The sequence below is a fragment of the Eumetopias jubatus genome, unplaced genomic scaffold (assembly GCF_037043125.1).
Source record: "Eumetopias jubatus isolate StellerSeaLion01/CBP00866 unplaced genomic scaffold, mEumJub1_p1.0 scaffold_8, whole genome shotgun sequence".
In the NCBI taxonomy this organism is placed as follows: domain Eukaryota; kingdom Metazoa; phylum Chordata; class Mammalia; order Carnivora; family Otariidae; genus Eumetopias; species Eumetopias jubatus.
Genome location: NW_028274814.1, coordinates 11033330 through 11053820, shown reverse-complemented (window position 1 = coordinate 11053820; position 20491 = coordinate 11033330). Strand labels below are relative to the sequence as shown.

Sequence of the window (20491 nt, the reverse complement as noted above, 5' to 3'; positions counted from 1 at the left end):
CCCTCACTGTCTCTGTTGCACCCCGCAAAGCTACCCATCTCTTTTCTGGCCACCAACTCAGACAAGAAATTTCCCTTTCTTGATAAGGAGGGCAAGCTATTACATTTTTCTGTTGTTCAAAGCCAACTCTTTTCTTGAAATTTTGAATAGGACTAAATTAAACAAATAATATTGCTATGAAGAACATCAGAAGAAGTAAATATATCACTGAGTTGAAACAAGAGACAGCATTTAAGCTCTGAGTAAACAGTTCCAAGACTATTTTCCTCCCCAGTATGGAAGCACAAAAATCTCAGAATTGGAAAGGATCTTAAAGATTGTCTGGTTCCATACTCGTTCTTTGCTGGAATCTCATCCTCATCACCAATCTTCAGTGATAGAAAATCTTGGCAAAAATTAATCTGATGAGTTTAAGGTCCTTTCTTGAAAATAGGTTTAGAGGGAAGTTAAGACTCTAGCTGAATAATTCACATTTCTACCCCTGAATTCTTTGAAAGACCAAACAAGCTCCATTCCAAGTTCCTCTTATTTCCTTGTGTGCAACAAGCTCTTCCAGAAATAGTCTCAGTGAAACAGCATATTTGCATCTAGGAAAAATGCTCTTCATAATCAGAACAGGTAGTGGGATCTTTTAGGCAAATCAGCACAACTCACTCCACTCTTTACAGCCAGTCACCAATGTTCTGCCGAGGTCCCTCATGGCCTCAGCCCACTTACAGGGGAAGATGATTCTTGTAATTGTTTAGAAAGATGGTTTTCACATCACAACACTATATGAGAGGCTTCAATTCCAAAAACAGATGTCCTTTATGTCTAAAAACAAAAACAAAAAACTAACAGTGACCCAGGCAGCCTGGAAAGACAGCTCCCATGTAATGCTTTCCAATAGACAGAAGCTTAGCCTGACAGAACTTCAGTAAGTGAAATTGTGAGCTAAGTGCAGGTTACCTTTAGCCCCTGCATTCCTACCTCATCTTCGTGTCAGGGCCCTCATCACCCCTGTGTTATTTTCTCTCTCTATTCAATCCCATCAAGACCTACTCTCAGGAAAGAGCCTGAGAGCCCTGTAAATGATGGGTAAAAACCAAAGTGTTACCCCTCTTGGGGGCATTTCCATTGCAATAGGAGACAAAGGAATGAGGCAGTAAGGCACAGTGCAGCCATGGGGTAGTGGGATGTGCTCTTTAGACCTTCATTCACTCAGTGCACTACGTGCCAGGCATTGCCTCAGGCATTGGGCAGACAACAGTGAACAGAACAGACCCAGTGCCTGCTCTCAAGAGGCATATATCGTACTGCGGGGGAAGGAAAGAACAGGGGTCTGGAAGGGACAGTCTTCTCAGTGCCCCTGAGACCACACTGAGTGATCACTATAACTGAATTCATGCTCAGTGCTGATGTTCACATTTGTCACCAGATGTCATCCTTGGATCTCTTTTCATGTCAACTTAATCTTGGTACACAGCATTCTTTTAGCGCTTACCTAAAGCACAAGCTCACAATGGGTGAGTAATAAGGTAGCAGCCTCTCAGAAATGCCGTCTCTGCAGATCCATATCATGTCAGTATCACATGGTGTCTCTGAGAACATGGTTTGGTGGTCCCCTACGCTCCAAATCATTATAATTAGAAATCAATGAAGTGGTCTCACAGAGTACCAGCTTCTTTGTAAGTCAGATGCTTTAGAAAGCAGAATGCTCTTTTAAGGCCACTTGATAAATAAAAGGACAAGGACTACCAGTGTGTCTAAGGCAGAAAAAGCCATCATTTTCTTCAAATCTCAGGCTGTAGAGAGGGCAAATCAGTGGATGTGTGGGAGAATCGTGGAGAAGGGGAAGACTGTTAGTCCTGTAATCGCTGAGTAGGGCGGGGTGTCCAAAGCATGTGGAGGGGTCAAAGAAGCAGATTTCAGCTCATTCATCGGTTGGGCTTGACGACCTATTTGTTGGGGGTCCTGATGTGTAAGGCCCCCCCATTCACCTCTGTTCTGTGTCTCCACACACACTTCATTCACTCCATTCACAAAGGGGTTCAAGTCCAAGAACAATTGATAGACCTCAGGGCTAGAAGATAGAGCTTTTGACAGAAAGTCAGAAGAATTAAGAGCTGAGATTTCCAACTTAGTGTGCCCTTTTTCTTTCTTCATTTGAAGTTATGAGTTGCTTCTTCCCCAAAGCAGCTGATCTGGCTAGAAGGACCTATAGCTGCTTCCTACTTGGGAAGGACCCCATCTTGGGCCTTTTGGGGTAGGTGCTAAGAAGATCTCTTGACTTGCTTTTAGAATGGGCTTTAGATTAGAGATGTTGGGGTCTATTTAGCCCACCATTGTCTGGCTCTAGTTACCAAAGCCACACCTCAATATTGGGATTTGTGGCCAGAGATTTATGGCAATAAGTAGTGGACATTGTTCTGGACTTGTTCTCCAAGCATATGGTCAAATTCAATCAATATTTGCTAAACCAACCACCAAAGTCCTTGTCCGCATGCAACCTGGGTTCTAGTAGGGGACAGATAGTAAACAAATAAATATTTACTCTAATGTCACATGCTGACAAGAGAATGGGATAATAGTGGGCTCGGTTTGACAAGATAATCATAAAAGGTCTCTGTGGAGGTGATATATAACAGAGACCTACATCAAATGAGGGAGGGAGCCATATAAATATCTGAGGGAAGGAGTTTCCAAGAAATGGAATAGCAAATACAAAGACTGAGAGGCTAGAACAAATTTAGCAAGCTCACAGAAGACCGGGGAGTCCAGTACCATCAGGGAGAGAGAGCAAGAGTAGGGGAGGCAGGAGACGAGGTAGGGGAGGTAGCCGGGGACTGAGCGCTATTTAATAATCTTTGGTCCCCAGCTTAGCAGAGGCTTTCCCTGAAGCCCTGTGGTCCACTAGGCAGTTGAACCTGAGTCTCAGTTAAATATCTGGATGTGACCAACAATGGCTGGAAATAGTTAATGCGGCTTTCCAAACCACTCATCTAAATTGCAGTAGAGGAAGCTAAAGCAGCATGTCAAGAGACTGAAGTGGTTTGTCCCAGAGCTTTCCACCACTCCTCTTGTTCTCCCACCATCCCTAAAGACAAGGAAGATTTATTGTCCCCATTACAGAAGGAAGGAGCTGATGCGCACCCTAGTCATAGGGCTGGATGGAATGACGGAGTTCATGCCCTTGCCTCAGCCTATGGGCTCTCATTCTCATGCATTCTTACTCTGGATAATCTCATCCTACCCAAGCCCAGAAAGCCTGCTTATTTTTTAATTACAATGATTGTATAACTATAAAACCCCATGGCTATTTACACATATTTCAAATGTCAGCTGAATCATGGAGCCTGTATCTAGATTACTTAGGATATTTTTAAAAAGATCAAGAAATTAATCTTCCATCAACCTCGAATATTTTGTTTAGTAAAAAATAAAAATCAGATGGTTTTAACATCTATTACCCAAATAGAAATACGATTTAGTTCTAAATAAGCACTGGATTCTATCAAGTCTATTATTTTTCCAAAATCGGGGTGGAGGACATACAGGGGATATATTCATTAACTCATTCCCCAGCCATTTTTTTTTTAAATATTTTATTTATTTATTTATTTGACAGAGAGAGAGAGAGAGAGCACAAGCAGGGGGAGTGGGAGAGGGAGAAGCAGGCTCCCTACTAAGCAGGTGTGGGGCTCGATCTCAGGATCCTGGGATCACGACCTGAGCCTAAGGCAGAGGTTTAACCGACTGAGCCACCAGGCACGCCCCCGTCCCCCAGCCATTCTCTTGATGAATGACTGATCATTACAAGAGTCTTGATGATTTGGGGACACATCTGAATCACCGTAGCCTTCAATTTTTGTTCATAGATTTACCTTCTGAAGCCACCCTTCTGAAGCCATCGATCCTTTTTCTGTCACCTTGACACCACATGTCCCTGTTGCTCTCTGCTCGTGAACAAGCATCCTCTGAGCTCTCTCCAGATGCCTGGTTTCCGGGCTCCTCACCTTCCAGCTTGCGGTGGTTCATCAACAAGTAGTTCCATTAAATGTGGTGCCAAGGATTAAAAATGATTCCCCATGTGCTGTCTCACCAGCACGGAGATGTGCTATTGAAGTTGTTTTCACTGTTTCTTCCTCATTAGGTAGTGTCTTTTTTTGTTCTCAGGCTCCTTGCTCACCATGGTCCCTTGCTATTTGTGGATAACATCTAGTGATTTCCCTGCTCCTTTTCCCGAAAATGTAAACAGGCTCAGTGTTCGGTCCCTAATCTTCTGTTTTCATGCCTCATATCACCTTTGTTCCCCATCTCCAAGCTTTCTTTTTGGGGCCTGTATTCTTCTTTAAGTGTGTGGCATTTGCTACAGTGATCAATTATCCTAGGTAATTGCTCCTCATTTGAGCATCCCTATTCTTTCTCATTAAAGACCAGACAAGACTACTTCCTCTCATTGACCAGGTGCACCAGATCTCTTACTTCACCCCAATTTACCATTTGGCAGTTTAATACTCTCAAAGGTTTAGGAAAACAAAAACAGAAACAGAAGTAAAACCAAGGAATCACTGAGGTAGTAATTAGTGAAGGTTTATTGTGCACACACCAAAAAAAAAGACAGTTTGCAAACCGGGAGTACTCAAACCAAAACATGGGATGAGACTCAGAGGATATTGTTATAAAGCAGCTTAGAGATCTCGGAGGCAGGGACTGTTTATTCTTCACAGTGCTTGGTAACAATATTAGAATTTTCTTCAATGATAGAGAATTGGTTAGTGGTTATAGCTTATCAATTTGGGGGAAGAATTTAAGTTTCAGTTATGATTTTCAGAGGCATAAGTGAGATGTGACCCAGGTTGTTAGCCTCGTTTGTCATGCAAAATAAGCTAAATTAAGCTTTGCTTGTATGACTAAACTGGTTTTTGTCTGGCTCAGGAAATTTTCAAGTCTGGTCTCCGTGTGTTTGATTTTAACAGTGCTTTCGAGCTCATTCACTGAGGCGCCTAATTTGAGTAGCTTTGCTTGCTCAGTGGACAGCTGGCTCCTCTGTTCTGTTTCCTCCCTGCAGTAACAGACTGCTGTTTTCCTCTGAGCAGCTTCTTCTGGGGGCCACCCAGGGATCTGCTAACCATGCAAGAGAGAACACTTTTTTGTTTTGGTTGGGGGCGTCAGGCATCTTTACAAACCCAGTTAAGCTTTCTCTCCTAGTTTCCAAGTATCTTGGTAACGATGGTCTACTTTGTCTTTCTGAGGTTGTAAAATGAGGCTAATGGCCCCTTCTCATTACATCTCAGCTCCACTGGGCCTTTTAAACTCCTCCAGTCGGTGCCTCATGTATTGGTTCACATTATTTGCCGCTGTTATAAATGTGATTTCTTCTTGCTTATCAGACACACCCCCTAAAAATACATGTGTTAACAGTTCCTGTGCTGCATGTTTAAGAATTCAGATGAGTCAAAAGTGGGCATTCAGGGAGAGTACACTCTGGAACGCTAACTTAAAATTCCAGTCAGCAATCCTTTGGAGATGTAAATTGAGGAAGCAGCCCTCCTTTTGGACAGCTTAATGATCTGTAGTTAATAGTAAGAGGCTGCTGGGCAGATGCCATACAGCTGGGCTTACGTTAGCCTCTCTCAGCTCTCCAAATTGCCCCGTGATTACAGCCATTGAGATTCAGAATCCTACCCGGGATCAATAACCAAAAGCACAAACAAAGATCTGGCGGTGGCTTGTCAGTGTGGCCTTTCTCTGCACACCGTCCTGCCCAAGCCAGCGACTGACCCCTTCTCCCTGGTCCTGCCTCAGGCTGAGCCGTCGCCTGCATGAAAACTAGAGAACTAGCTCCCCAACAAGTCTGGGATGAAGAGTGCTGGACTGAAGGCCAACTTCTTCTCTTACTTGAGTGCACACGATTTCATTAAACTTGACGGAGACTGAGTGTCATCTCTTGGTAGGAAAATATAAGCCTGGAAGCCATATAGTCATAGTTCCTGGAGGCAGTGGGCTTGTTTTTATGCCTTATATGTAAAATCGGCTTGGATTACTGTGTGTTGAGGTGGCAGGTCCATTTACAATTCCCAGGGTCTTGTTATTTTCACTCAGAAACTCAAGTGAATTCAACAACCACCACCACAAAACAACCCATTCAAAAATGGGCAAAGGATTTGTAGAGACATTTCTTTAAAGATGATGTACAAAGGGCTGATAGGCACGTAAAAAGATACTCAACGTCACTAATCATTAGCGGGGGGGATACAAATCGAAATCGTAATGAGGTATCACCCCACCCCCATTTGAATGACTAGTATCAAAAAGCAGAAAATAACCACTATTGACAAGATTGTGGAGAAATTGGAACCATCGTGCACTGCTGGTGGGGACACAAAAAGGTGCAGCTGCTGTGGGGAAACAGGATGGCAAGTCTTCAAAAATAGAATGACCGTATGACCCAGCAATTCCATTTCTGGGGATACACCCAAAAAAGAATTAAAAGCAGGACTTGAAGAGATATTTGTACACCCACTTTCCTAGCACCATTATCCCTCATGGCCAAAAGGTGGAAGCAATGCAAGTATCCATTGATGGATGAATGGAAATGTAGGGTATACCTACAGTGAATAGGATTCAGCCTTAAAAAGGACACAGGCTACAACATGGATGTGCCTCAGGGACACTATGCTGAGTGAAATAAACCAGTCACAAACAACAAATACTATATGGTCCCACTTAACATGAGGCACCTAACATCGTCAAATGTGTAGACAGAAAGTAGAATGGTGGCTGCCAGGGGCTGAGGGAGGAGGAATGAAGAGTTATCGTTCAATGGGTACAGAATTTCCCTTCTGCAAGACGAAAAGAGTTCCAGAGGTGGATGGTGGTGAGGGTTGCACAGCTATGTGAATGTACTTAAGGCCACCGAACTGTACACTTAAAAATGGTTAAGGTGGCAAATCCTGTTAAATGGATTTTACCACAGTTAAAAAAAAAAAAAGCTCAGCTGAAGGATGCCATATTCTCTCAGCAATCCACGCTGTTGAGGGAGATTAGAAATTAAAGAAGGAAAAAAACCACCTGAGGGAATAGATCTTGAATTTATGTACAACTAATTACAAATATGCTTTTTTTTTTTTTTACAGAGTCATTTTTCTCTCAAGAAGGGAGCTGCAGCTTTGGGGATTGGAACAGACAGCGTGATTCTGATTAAATGCGATGAGAGGTGAGTGTGCATCTGCAACCCTTCATTGGTTGGCAGTTTGCAACTTCCACACATGTATCCTTTAGTCGAAACGCAGGCATCAGCTGTGGGGTGGGGGGCAGAACCGCCTCCATTCCGGCTTGCTGTTCACTGTTTCTTTTTCATGTGGGCTCTTGCTCGGAGTCCTGGGACATTGTTCCTCAATGCCATGGAGCCTTACATGGCCCTTGACTGAATTGGCACCTTTGTTAAATCAATCAAAATATTCTGCACTAAGAAGATGCAGAAGGGCATTCATCACCTGGGCACTTAAGCACCAACCAGCAGTTTGAGCATTGATTTATGGAGGTGTCATCATTCTAGGTGCCATGGATTGTGTGAGCTTGATGGACTGATTACGGAAGGGGGGACAGTTTAGTGAGCAGGAAGTAAATAATGCCCCCAGCAATTTGTCCACTTTGTCTTGGAACCAAAGAGCTCTCTTAGGGAAAATCCCTGCCTTAATAGGCACCCAAACCTCATAGGTGCTCTGGGAATAGGTGTAGGATTAAAAAGCATTTCCAGCACATCCACGTAAATTTTCACTAGCCTATAGGTCTGGAACTGATAAGAAATTAAATTTAGTCTCTAAAGAATTAGTAAGAAATTTCACTAAATTAAAAGGGAGCTACTCAATTAACCATTTTTTTCATATGTATTTATTAGGCAGACTTCATGTTTGCCCACCATATCCTGAGGCTCCAGAAAAGCATAGGGCATCATCATCCCAGTTCCCTGACAGTCTATGATCTAAGGGAGATAGGATAACACCAGAAGGAGACAGTTATAGGGTTGGATCGTGTGGCACAGAGAACCTGTTCTGGATATTGGTAAGGCTTAGAAGGCTCCATGCAGCAAGCAAGACTTGTGCTCTCAAAGATTTTGACAGTGAGGGATGAACTGAATGGATGGAGGGGAAGTGGGGGGCCATTACAGAGGACGGAACACCACAAGCAAAGCCCCAGAAGTAGGAGTGAGCATGTGGAGCTCCAGAGAGGAAAGGGGCCTGACCAGGGGTATCAAGGAGGAACGGTCATGGCAAACCTGGTGGGCCATGTGGGATTTTGAAAGCTCAACAAAACACACTGATTAATGACGCATCTCTCTCTGGGAGGGAAAATCACAAGGGATTGCCGCTTTCTTGTCCACGCCTTTACATCTTGCCTGATCCGATCTGGTTGTTTACAAGGAACACGTGCTACTTTTACAATCAGAAAGAAAAAGTGACGTTTTCTTTTTCCTTGTTGTGGGGGGAGGACACTAAACTTAGCACTTGAGCTTGATGCATCCGCAGTCAAGGTCATTTTTATCCAAGAAGGGCATGAGAGAAACCATCCTTCCGGAAGCAAGGCAAGGAGAGACCTGGGTCAATGAGGCTGGGCGTGAGGCTCTAGCAATAGGATGGGTGGGAAATTCGAAGGACTGGAGCAAGGCAGGCATATTTTGAAGGAGAAACTGCTTATATTTTTAAGACTACCAGTCTACAAAAATCACTAACAGGGAATAAAGGTTTAGATGACTTCAGCATTGTTCTTAATCTGTAGCCAACTCTTATAAGGAGCCTAGAATTTGGGGAAGGACGGTCTAGACAGGCCCTGTTAGCTGACCTACTCTGTCTTCTAATCTAACCTGCTTAGCAGCTGTTTTTGACCTTGAAGCCCAGTGGGTGAGGGATGACCTGGGAGAACAGAGGGTACTCGTTACCTCATGCCTCGAGGCATCGATATTGCTGCTTCTACTCCTGTGAAAATCAGGTTGTAACGATGCAAGTGGCCTTGGGATGAGCCCACCCAACCAGCCAGCCAGGCATTCCTGGGAGCCGAAGGCTGGCCTGAGGACTGCTGACTGTCTGAGGGCAGGATCATGCTCCCAAGGGAAGTGCAGGCCTGGAAGAAGGAAAGGCAAGAAGGAAAAGCAAAAAAGTCGCAGGAACAGGGAGCACAGAAGAGGTTGCCAGGAACAGATGCCAAAAGATGTCTGTCGTTCACCAACAGCAGAGAAAGGAGCAGAAAGCAGAGAATGCTGGGAAACCAATGGGGTCTCGAATCAGTGACTAGCCACGTCACCCCAAATTTTTTGGTCAAAGAATTTTATGTCAACAATTTTAGAAGCCATTAGAAACACTAAAACACGATGTTAAAAATTACCGTTTTTTCAGAAAATACCTCACTTTCCCCGGCAACTTCCCCCCGCCCCACATATACCCATTGGGAGAGGATAGAAGGAAGAGACTACCAGGCACGTGGGGCTAGGTGGGGCTTTTCCTTCTTCTACTCATGAGCCTTGTGGGATGGGGAAGGGAGGAGAGAACAATACAGGAGGAAGAAGAAAGAAAGAAAAATAGATTTATAAATAAGAAATAAAAGATGGGAGAAATAAGGACCAGGAGGAAAAAACAAATTGCAATGAAGTATGAAGTGAAGCAAGGAGGAAGGAAGTACAGTTGAAAACACGGGGGTCAAGGGCACTGACCTCCCCACCCCTTGCAGTTGAAAATTCACATACAACCTTTGACTCCTCCAAAACTAAACTACTAAGAGCTACTGTTGACCAGAAGCCTTACCAATAACATAACCAGTCAATTAACACATATTTTGTATGTTTTATATATATTACATACTATATTCCTAGAACAAAGCAAGCTAGAGTAAAGAAAATGTTATTAACAAAATCGTAAGGAAAATACATTTACAGTACTATATTGTATTTATCAAAAAATATCCATGTGTTAGGGGCACCTGGCTGGCTCAGTCGATGGAGCATGCGACTCTTGATCTCGAGGTTGTGAGTTCGAGCCCCACAGTGGGTGTAGAGAATTACTCAAAAATTAAAAAATCTTAAAAAAAGAATATCTGTGTGTAAATGGACCTGCACAGTTTTCAGACCTGGGGGCAAGAAGCACATGAGAACTTTAAAGAGGAGTAAGTGATCGTTTTTACCATCTGAAAAACAATACATGCTTACTTTAAAAAATACAAAATAACAGGGAAAAATTGTCATTCCACCACCGAAAGATCATCACTAATACCATACTGGTGTCTAAATCTCGAATCTCTTTTTCTAAGCATAGAGGTTTGAGTTTTTTTCTTTTCCTGTTTTAATTTTCATATTTATGATCATGTTTCTTTTTCTAACTAGACATGATAAGTATTTTCCCACATTATTGCAAACACTCTTAACTACATAACATATGAGAAAGCATGATAGTACTTTGTTTTTTATTTTTTTAAAGATTTTATTTTATTTGAAAGAGAGAGAGTGAGTGAGAGAGCGAACATGAGCAGGGGGAGGGGGAGAAACAGACTCCCTTGCTGAGCAGGGACCCTGATGTGGGGCTCGATCCCAGGACCCTGGGATCATGATCTGAGCCAAAAGGAGATGCTTAACCATCTGAGCCACTCAGGCGCCCCACATGATAGTACTTTGAAGGGCGGTTTCTGGAGCTGGACTCTTTGACCCCCTCGCCCCGTCTCAGCTCCAGCACTAGCTTGGGCAAATCCCTCTCTGTGCTTCAATTTTCTTATCTGAAAAAAGGAAAAAGTAAGGGCCCTGCTTCATAGGGTTATTATGCCAATTAAATGTGTTAACAAATATAAAATACTAAAAATGATATGTAGTAGTAGAAAGCAAACACAAAATATTACCCCTTCCTGTTCATTTCCCTGTTTCTGGTGTTGCTATTATAAATAATCCTTCTGTCCTTCATTGAACATTCTTATGTTCCCAGGCTTCTCCATTTAGGCTTATTTCTTAGTATAACTGCTAACTTAAGTTATATGAATATTCTTAAGGAAAGTGATACATCAGGCCATATTGCCTTTCAAAAGGTTTCACCAACTTTTTCTCCTAGCAGTATTGTATGAGAGCATGTTGGGGGAAAATTAAAGCTGTGTTGGTAGCTACATGTAGTCTTTAATTCTATATTGATAATTCACATCATCTCTATAGAATGGTTTTAAGACTGAGAGCCTGGCCTAATGGATTAAGTGAAATTGAAGTGTCTGGGTTCGGGGGCCAAGGAGCAGACTTCGGACAGTCATCTGTAGCCACCATTCCAGTCAGAATCAGTTAAAACATGCTGGGCAGCCATTTTGTTTTTATTAATCACATCCTTGTGAAAGTCAGATGTTTGGATCAGAAAATCGCTTGAGGCTGACAAAATGCATACCTGCCTTCTTGTTTCTCCGAGTGTGCTTGGCAAAGTTCATCAAGGTTTTACAAAACATGAACCTGGACCTGCTCTCGAAGACATTCATTTCTTAGTAACTAATGGACTCTGCCCCTTAGTCTGTCAGTGGCTGGGGTAATAGGTTTTATCTTGTTCTACAGACAATTGACTTAGTAGGAAGCTCACAATGAAGGGAAATGTCCTAGTGAAGAAGAATAGTCTCCTAGTCCAATGCCACATATGGAAGAAAATACTGCAAGATACTGTCTCTTAATTAGTAATCACAGGTGCTCAGTTTGGTAACCCATTCAAAGTGAAACATGATTCTCAGTTAAAACAAAGAAAGAGAAATATATAATAAATCTTCGTGTATTTGGAAAAGCTTCTTTCAAAGTTGAAAATCAAAAAGCATATTAACTTTATTATTACTCTAATAAATAAAATAAGGCAATGGAAAACCTCACTTCACCACGGCTTACATTTGAATGTGAAGTACCATAACTAAAAAGATTGTTCTATTTTTGTAAAAATTAATTATTAAATTCAAAAGAGAATAATGTGTTAAATGAATCTTCGATTTCATAAGTTCTAGTGTAAGAGTTCTTTTTCCTTAGAAGCAAAAAGTTGAATCTTCACAGTAATGGTATTAATGGATTTTTATTTAAGTATCCTTGGGTCTAATAATTGCAAATTTTGAGTTAGTGGAATCCAATTAATGCTGCATTGATGATATCTAAGGATAGAAAAGTGTGAGTTAATATCTAGAGAAAAATAACTATTTGTGAAAGAAACTGAGTGATACTTCAGAATTGGATTGGGCCACTAAGCGAAAAGATGTTTCCCAAAGGTTCAGACAGGGGAGGGCAGAAAACTTCGGGGAATGATAATTTGGAAGACTACAGAGTTCCCATACAATGCAAGTGGGAGCCCTCTGAGCGGCTTCTTTTGACTGTAGGCAGTGGCCTTGGTTGGGAACACAGTGGTGAACAAGGTGGATATAGTCACAGATGCTACAAAACTCAGTCCAGTATGCAGGGGCAGACTTAGAAACAAATGGTAGCACTTGAGGGAAGTATGTGCTGTGAGAGGGGCAGTACAGGTTGCTATTGATACACATTTAATTCTATATCCAGAGGGAGGACGATAGGAATTAGCCAGATGAAAAGGAAAGAATGTTCCAAGAGACCATGGCACATTCTAAGCCATGGATGTGAGGGACGTTGGCTTGCCCAAAGAACTGAAAAGAAGTCCTGGGGGTAAGTGGTTGGAATGACCTTGTCATGAAGGACATTATGAGCCATGTTAAGCTGTTTGGACTTCAGGTTTGAAGACATGAGGTGCCCCTGAAAGGTTTTGAGCAGCAAAGCGACATCATATTTTGGCATTAGAAAGATCATTTTAAATGCAGAGTGAAGTAGAGGTTGGAGGCTGGAAGTTGGTGGTTGTGGTAGTAATATTAGTAGATGCTGAATGGTGGGCTGGCCTGATGTAGATGAATGTTGGAATTACTAGGAATTATTGACTGATTGGTGTGCAGGTTGAGAGAAGAGTCAAGGATGAATGCCAGGCTTGCTGTTCTCTGAGATAAGGAACCCTGGCCAAAGTGAGAAGTTCAGATTTGAAGATGTTGAGTTTGAAGAATATATGAGACATCCAAGTGGGGCTGTCAGGTAGGCATGCAGAAATATGAGCCCGAAGCTCTGAAGTTACACACAGGAAGCCAAGTAGAGTGGGCCTACGAAAGAACTCTTAGGAGCACCCGCATTTCAGGGACAGGCAGAGTTAGAGGGGCCTGCAGTGGAGACTTGAGAAAGAGCAGCCGGAGTCGTTGGAGGAGGATCGGGAACTGGGGCATGAGGGCTGTGAGAATCTTTCTAGAAGTGGTTAACGGCATCAAATGCTACCAGTAGATGAAATGAGCGTCAACAACTGCCCATCAGCTTTATTTATCAGCAGGTGGCTGGTGAGTTGGTAAGAGTAGCTTCAATAGAGTGGTGAAGGCAGAAGGCAGTTTGCAGCGGGTGAAGGGTGGGCAGGAGCAGAGGGGAGGGAGAGCGTCTCTAAAGGTAGAGCCCTGAAGGGAAGCAGGGAGGATGGAAGCTGGAGGGGTTTGAATTCAGGATGGTTTTTGGTTTCCTTGTTTTAAGGAAGGTGCTTAGGCATACTTAACTGTGAGATGGAGGACCTGCTAGACAGGAAATGTGAATTATATGAAAAGAAGAAGGGATAAAATAGATAGCAGAAGCTTAATTTCTCTTGGGAGTTCCTTATTCCTTTGACTAAAATCGTGTAGAGTCTTTCTCTGAAGAACTCCCAAGAACTCTGCAGTTTTCTTACATTATATTATACACTATAGATATTATACATTATATTATCTTACAGTTATACAACTGGAAGGAAACAAGGGGGAGAGAGCAGGAGTGGCTCTCCTGGCAGGAAGGGCAGGGGAGAGGTTAGGGACCTGTGAGCGGGGGAGGGGCAAAGCCCTGGGCTTACACCACGCTCAGAGCTGTGAATGGATTTCAATTCAGAAACCCTCAGTGTTGGGTTATGAACAAACAATGAATCATGGAACACTGCACCAAAAACTAATGATGTAATATATGGTGATTAACATAACAATAAAAAATTAAAAAAAAAAAAAAGAAACCCTCAGTGTTGGAAAGGTTCTTAGACATACATTAACACATCCAACCTTTTTTTTTTCACTTTGTATTTTTGTGAAATTATATATATATGTGTATATATACTACGTTTTCCTTATCCATTCGTCAGTTGATGGACACTTGTGCTGCTTCCATATCTTGGCTATTGTAAATAATGCCACAATAAATATAGGGGTGCGTGTATCTTTTCAAATTAGGGTTTTCATTTTCTTTGGATAAACACCTAGTAGTGGAATTACTGGATCATATGGTATTTCTCTTTTTAATTTTTTGAGGAACCTCCATACTGATTTTCACAATGGCTGCACCAGTTTGCATTCCCACCAATAGTGAATGAGGGTTTCTTTCTCTCCATACCCTCACCAACACTTGTTCTCTTTATCATTTTGATTTTAGCCATTCTAACTGGTGTAAGGTGATATCTCATTGTGGTTTTGACTTGCATTTCCCTGATGATCAGTGATGTTGAGCATCTTTTCATGTGTCTGTTGGCCATCTGGATGTCTTCTTTGAAAAAACGTCTATTCAGATCCTCTGTCCATTTTTAATTGGATTATTTGATTTTTTTTTTTTTGGTATCTTTATATATTTTGGGTACCAACCCCTTATCGGATGTCATTTGCAAATTATCTTCTCCCATTCAGTAGGTTCTCTTTTTGTTTTGTTGATGGTTTCCTTTGCTGTGCAAAAGCTTTTTTATTTTGATGTAGTCCCAATGTTTATTTTGCTTTTGTTTCCTTTGTCTTAGGAGAAATATCTAGAAAAATGGCGCTATGACCAATGTCAGAGAATTACTGCCTGTGTTCTCTTCTAGGATTTTTATGGTTTCAGGTCTCACATTTAGGTCTTTAATCCATTTTGAGTTTTGATATACATCTTTAGAGTTCTCTTTCTCTCCATGTACATAATTCAGTATCTCTTGAGTGTAATGAATATTATACTATAAATAATATTTGTTTCCTAAGAACAAGGATATTCACTTACATAATCACAGTACAATGATCAAAATCAGATCTGACAGTGACACAGGACTATTATTTAATCGATATAACATATTCAAATTTCATCAGTTGTCCCAATAATATTCTTTAGAGCTATTTTTTTTCCCTAGTCCAGGATCACACATTACACTCAGTTGTCATGTCTCTTTAGTTTCCTTTCATCTGGAACATTTCCTCATCCTTCGTCTTTCATGACTGGTATTTTTGAAGAGTGTATTTATTTTGTAGAAGATTTCTTAATTTGAGTTTGTCTCATATTTCCTCATGGTTAGATTCAGGCAATGCATTTTAGGCAGGAATTCCAGGGAGGTGATCCTTGTCTTTCTCAGCCATACCTCTTCAAGACGATTGTTATATTATTAGTTATGTCAACTTTGACCATTTGGTTAGGGTAGTGTCGGCCAGGTTTCTCCCCTGTAAAATGACTGTTCTCTACTTTGAGGTTTATCTTATAGGTGATGCTTTGATACTATATAAATATTCTGTTCCTCCTGAAACATTCACTCACAAGTTTAGCATCCACTGAAGATTCTGGCCTGAATTATGATGATGATGGTTGCAAAATACGATGTTCTAACTCTATCATTTCTTCTCTATTTATTCGTTCCTGTTACTCTACTACTATAAGGAAGATCTCTGCCTGCCTCCGTGTGTGTGTGATATATTTACCATCAGTATGGACTCACAGGTGCTTTTAGAAATAATTCTCTCTAGCGCTCTCTCCCACTCTCTCCCCATCTTTCCGTCTCTTACTCCTCCCTTCAGGGTTTCCTTTAAATTATCTAAATCGCTGTAAAACCTTAGAGAAAACAAATCTGAGCAAGATACGTGATACCTGGTGGGCAGAGGGCTAGAGTCGCTGGCCTTCCTGTATCTCACATAACTGGAGATCTCTGTTAGGTATTTTGATTAATACTTGTATACCACAAAATGAACACTTATGTTTTTGTATAAATTTTAGTTTTTTAGTTTAACATATCTCTTAGCTTTACAAATTACAGTCAGATAACATTCCTTGTGCTTGTTAAGTACCACACTTATCATTCAATTGATTTAAACAATTGAAAGTATAAATAATCTGGGGTCATTATACTCTCTTATTAAATTAGCTGAATTGTGGCCAGCGTGTGAAAACTGTTAGGGAAGCTAATTAACTCTTTCAGGCCCTTGGGGAGCTATTGAGTGCACTGTAATAGGATAGACTTCACAGAGATCCTGAATCAATTATTATTGAGCAGGACTGGGGTGAGCCCTTTGAGAGTCATATTTCCTATGGGTTAGACACAGAGAACTCAGCGGTGCTAGAGGTATATGTGCTTCATTATGTCCTATATCAGGAAGGATTATAAAATAAAAATAGCTGACCCTTAGTGTTTATTATGTGCCAGGCAGACTCCTAAGCAGTTTATACAATTGATCTAATTAATTCACTTATTAGAGACACAGAAGAGTATATCCCCTCACATTTACCTGGTGCTGACCCACTTTGTGAAGAGTTTCTATGTACATAACAGTCGTAAGCAGTATGGTGAGTTCACCATTCTGTGTTTGATTTATAACCCTGGTAGAGGGGCAGCATGTCTGCGACCACCTAGCTGGGAAGTGAAGAATTGGGGCTTGGACTCAGAAGAGAATTCCTGGTGTTTACCAGTCCAACATGGTCCTTTGTCTTCTTTCCCCAAATTGTTAAATTGTGGTCAGATACACATAAAATTTAGCATCTTAACCATTTTTAAGTATACAGTGCAGTGACATGAAGGACACTTGTGTTCTTGGGCAACCACCATCACTATCCATCTCCAAAACTCTTTTCATCTTGCAAAACGGAAACTCTACATCCATTCAACAAAAACTCCCATGGCTCTCTCTCCCCTCCCCACTGCAACCACTGTTCTACTTTGTGTCTCTATGAATTCAACCACTCTAGGCACCTGACTCTTTTGTCTTCTTGTGATTGACTTATTTCACTTTGCATAATGTCCTCAAGGTTCATCCATGTTGAAGCAAATGTCATCAGTTCCTTTGCTGAATAATATATCATTGTATGTATATACCCTTGGGTTGCTTCTACATTTTAGCTATTGTGAATAGTGCTGCTCTGGCCAATGGGTGTGCAAGTATCTCTTTGAGCTTTACTTTTTAGTCTTCTGGGTATATACTCAGAAGTGGAATTGACAGGTAACATGGTAATTCTATTTTTAATTTTTTGAGGAGTTAACATACTATTTTCCATAGTGGCTGCACTATTTGACATTTCCACTAACAGTGCACAAGCGTTCCAATTTCTCCACGTACTTGCCAACATTTGCTACTTCCTGGGTTGTTTTTTTTTTTTAAATAGTTGCCATCCTAATGGGTGTGAGGTGGTATTTCATTGTGGTTTTGATTTGCATCTCTCTAATGATTAGTGATGTTGAGCACATTTTCATGTGCTTATTAGCCATTTGTACATCTTTTTTGGAGAAATATCTATCCAAGTCCTTTGCCCATCTTAAAAAATAATCTTACCTGTTTTTTTTTTTGAGGATAGATATTCTGGTTTTAATTTGGTCTAATTGACAAATAAAAATTGTATATATTTAAGGTGTACAATATGATGCCATGAGATACATATACATACACTGTGTACCACAATCAAGCTAATTAACATATCTATCACCTCACACAGTTACCATTGGTGAGGGGTGGAGGGTGTGGTGAGAGCTCTTAAGATCTACTCTCTTAGCTGACTTCAAGTATACAAAACAACATTATTAATTAAGTCATCATGCTGTACATTAGATCCCTAGAACTTATTCATCTTATAACTGAAAGTTTGTACTCTTTGAGCAATATTTCCCCATATCTCCCACCCAGCAGTTCCTGGCAATCACCATTCTACTCTCTGCTTCTATGAATTTGACTTTTTTCAATTCTGTATATAAGTGAAATCATATAGCAATTGTCTTTCTGTTTCTGGCTTATTTTGCTTAGCATAATATCTTCCAGGTTCATCCATGTGGTCACAGATTCCCTTCTTTTTATGACTGAATAATATTCCAGTGTGTGTGTGCGTGTGTGTGTGTGTGTGTGTGTGTGTGTGTGTGTATTACGCTTCTTTATCCATTCATTCATTAATTGACTCTCAGATTGTTTCCTAATCTTGCCTGTTGGGAATAATGTTGCAGTGAAGATGGGAGTACAGGTGTCTCTTTGCAATACTGATTTCATTTCCTTTGGATTTACCAAAGAGTGGGATTCAGGAATCATATAGGAGTTCTATTTTTAATTTTTGAGGAGCCTCCATACTCTTTTCCACAGTGGCTGCACCAGTTTACCTTCCCACAAACCATGTACAAGGGTTTTCTTTTCTCCACACCCATACCAACATGTATTATTTCATGTCTTTTTGATAAGAGCCACCCTAACAGGTACGTAGTGGTATCTCACTGTGGTTTTGCTTTGCATTTCTCTGATGGTTAGTGATGCCGAACACCTTTTCATATGCCTATTAGTCATTTGAATGTCTTCTTTGGAAAAATATCTATTCAAGTCCTTTGCCCATTTTTTAATCAGGTTATTTGGGTTTAGTTATTGAGTTGTAAGAGTTCTTTATATAATTTGGATATTAATCCTTTATCAGATATATGGTTTACAAATATTTTCTCCCATTCCATACAGTGCCTTTGCATTTTGTTGATGGTTTATTTGCTGTGCACAAGTTTTTTAGTTTGATGTAGTCCCACTTGTTTATTTTTGCTTTTGTTGCTTTTGCTTTTGATGTTAAATCCAAAAAAATTATAGACAAGACCAATGTCAAGGAGCTTACCACTTAGGTTTTCTTCTAGGAGTTTTATGGTTTCAGGTTTTATGATCAAGTCACTAATCTGTTTTGTGTTAATTTTTGTGCTTGGTGTAAGATGGTGCTCCAGTTTCTTTTTTTTTGCATATGGCTGTCCAGTTTTCCCAGCACCATTTATTGAAGAACTTATCCTTTCCCCATTGCATATTTTTGACACTTTTGTCACAGATTATTTGACTGCACACACATGGGTTTATTTCTGGGCTCTCTATTCTGTTTCATTGGTCTATGTGTCTATTTGTATGCCAGAACCATACGGTTTTGATTACAATATCTTTGTAAAACAGTTTGAAATCAGGAAGTGTGATGCCTCTAGATTTGTTCTTCTTTCTCAAGATTGCTTTGGCTATTTGAGCTCCTTCGTGGTTCCATAAATTTTTTTCTATTTGGATAGTTTTTTCTATTTCGGTGAAAAATGCCATTTGAATTTTGATAGGGATTGCATTGAATATGTAGATGATTTGGAGTAGTATGGCCATTTTAACAATATTAATTCTTCCAATCCATGAACACAGGACATCTTTCCATTTATTTGTGTCTTCTTCCATCAATGTCTTATCGTTTTTAGTGTGCAGATCTTTTATCTCCTTGGTTAAATTTATTTCTAAGTATTTGATTCTTTTTCACACTACTATAAATGGGATTGATTTTTTATGTTAATTTCATTTCCCGCAACTTTATTGAATTTGTTTATTAGCTCTAACAGGTTTATTTTGTAGAGTCTTTAGGGCTTTCTATATATAAGATCATGTCATCTGCAACAGAGACAATTTAACTTCTTACTTTCCAATTTGGATGTCTTTTTTTTTTTTCCTCTTTCTTGTGTAATTTCTCTGGCTAGGACTTTCCAGTACTATGTTGAATAGAAGTAGTAAGAGTGGGCACTTCTTGCATTCTTCCTAATCCAAGAGGAAAATCTTTCAGCTTTTAATCATTGAGTATAATGTTACTTATGGGATTGTCATATATGGCCTTCATTATGTTGAGGTAGTTTCCCTCTAACCCCAGTCTGTTGAGAATTTTTTATCATGAAAGAATGTTGAATTTTGTTAAATGTTTTTTCTGTATCTATTGAGATGATCATATGATTTCTGTCCTTCATTCTTTAATGTGGTGCATCAAATTGATTGATTTGCAGATGTTGAACCATCCTTGCATCTCAGGGATAAATCCCACTTGATTATTGTGTATTATCCTTTTAATATATTGCTGAATTTGGTTTGCTAGTATTTTGTGAGAATTTTTGCATCTATGTTCTTCAGAGATATTGGCCTGTAATTTTCTTTTCCTGTAGTGGCCTTACCTGGCTTTGGTATGAGGGTATTGCTGGTCTCATAAAATGAGTTTGGAAATATTTCCTCCTCTTCAATTTTTTAGGAGACTTTGGGAAAGATTGGCATTAATCCTTTAAATGTTTGGTAGAATTTATTTATGAAGCCATCTGGTCCTGTCTTTGTTGGAGGTTGTTGGTTACTGCTTTCATCTCTTCCCTCATTATTGGTCCCTTCAGAAATTCTATTCCTTCATGATTCAGTCTCAGTAGGTTGTATGTTTCTATGAATTTATTCACTTTTTCTACATTACCCAATTTGTTGGCAT

The 20491-nt window shown here is 40.4% G+C and overlaps 1 protein-coding gene across 1 annotated transcript in view; it reads left to right on the top strand.

Moving 5' to 3' along the window:
* GAD2 (glutamate decarboxylase 2) overlaps positions 1-20491 on the top strand; it is a 75399-nt gene that overhangs the window by 16284 nt on the left and 38624 nt on the right. Inside the window, exon 8 of the mRNA XM_028114175.2 lies at positions 7119-7198. Coding sequence (XP_027969976.1) covers positions 7119-7198 — 80 coding nt within the window. The remainder of the gene's footprint in view (positions 1-7118; positions 7199-20491) is intronic.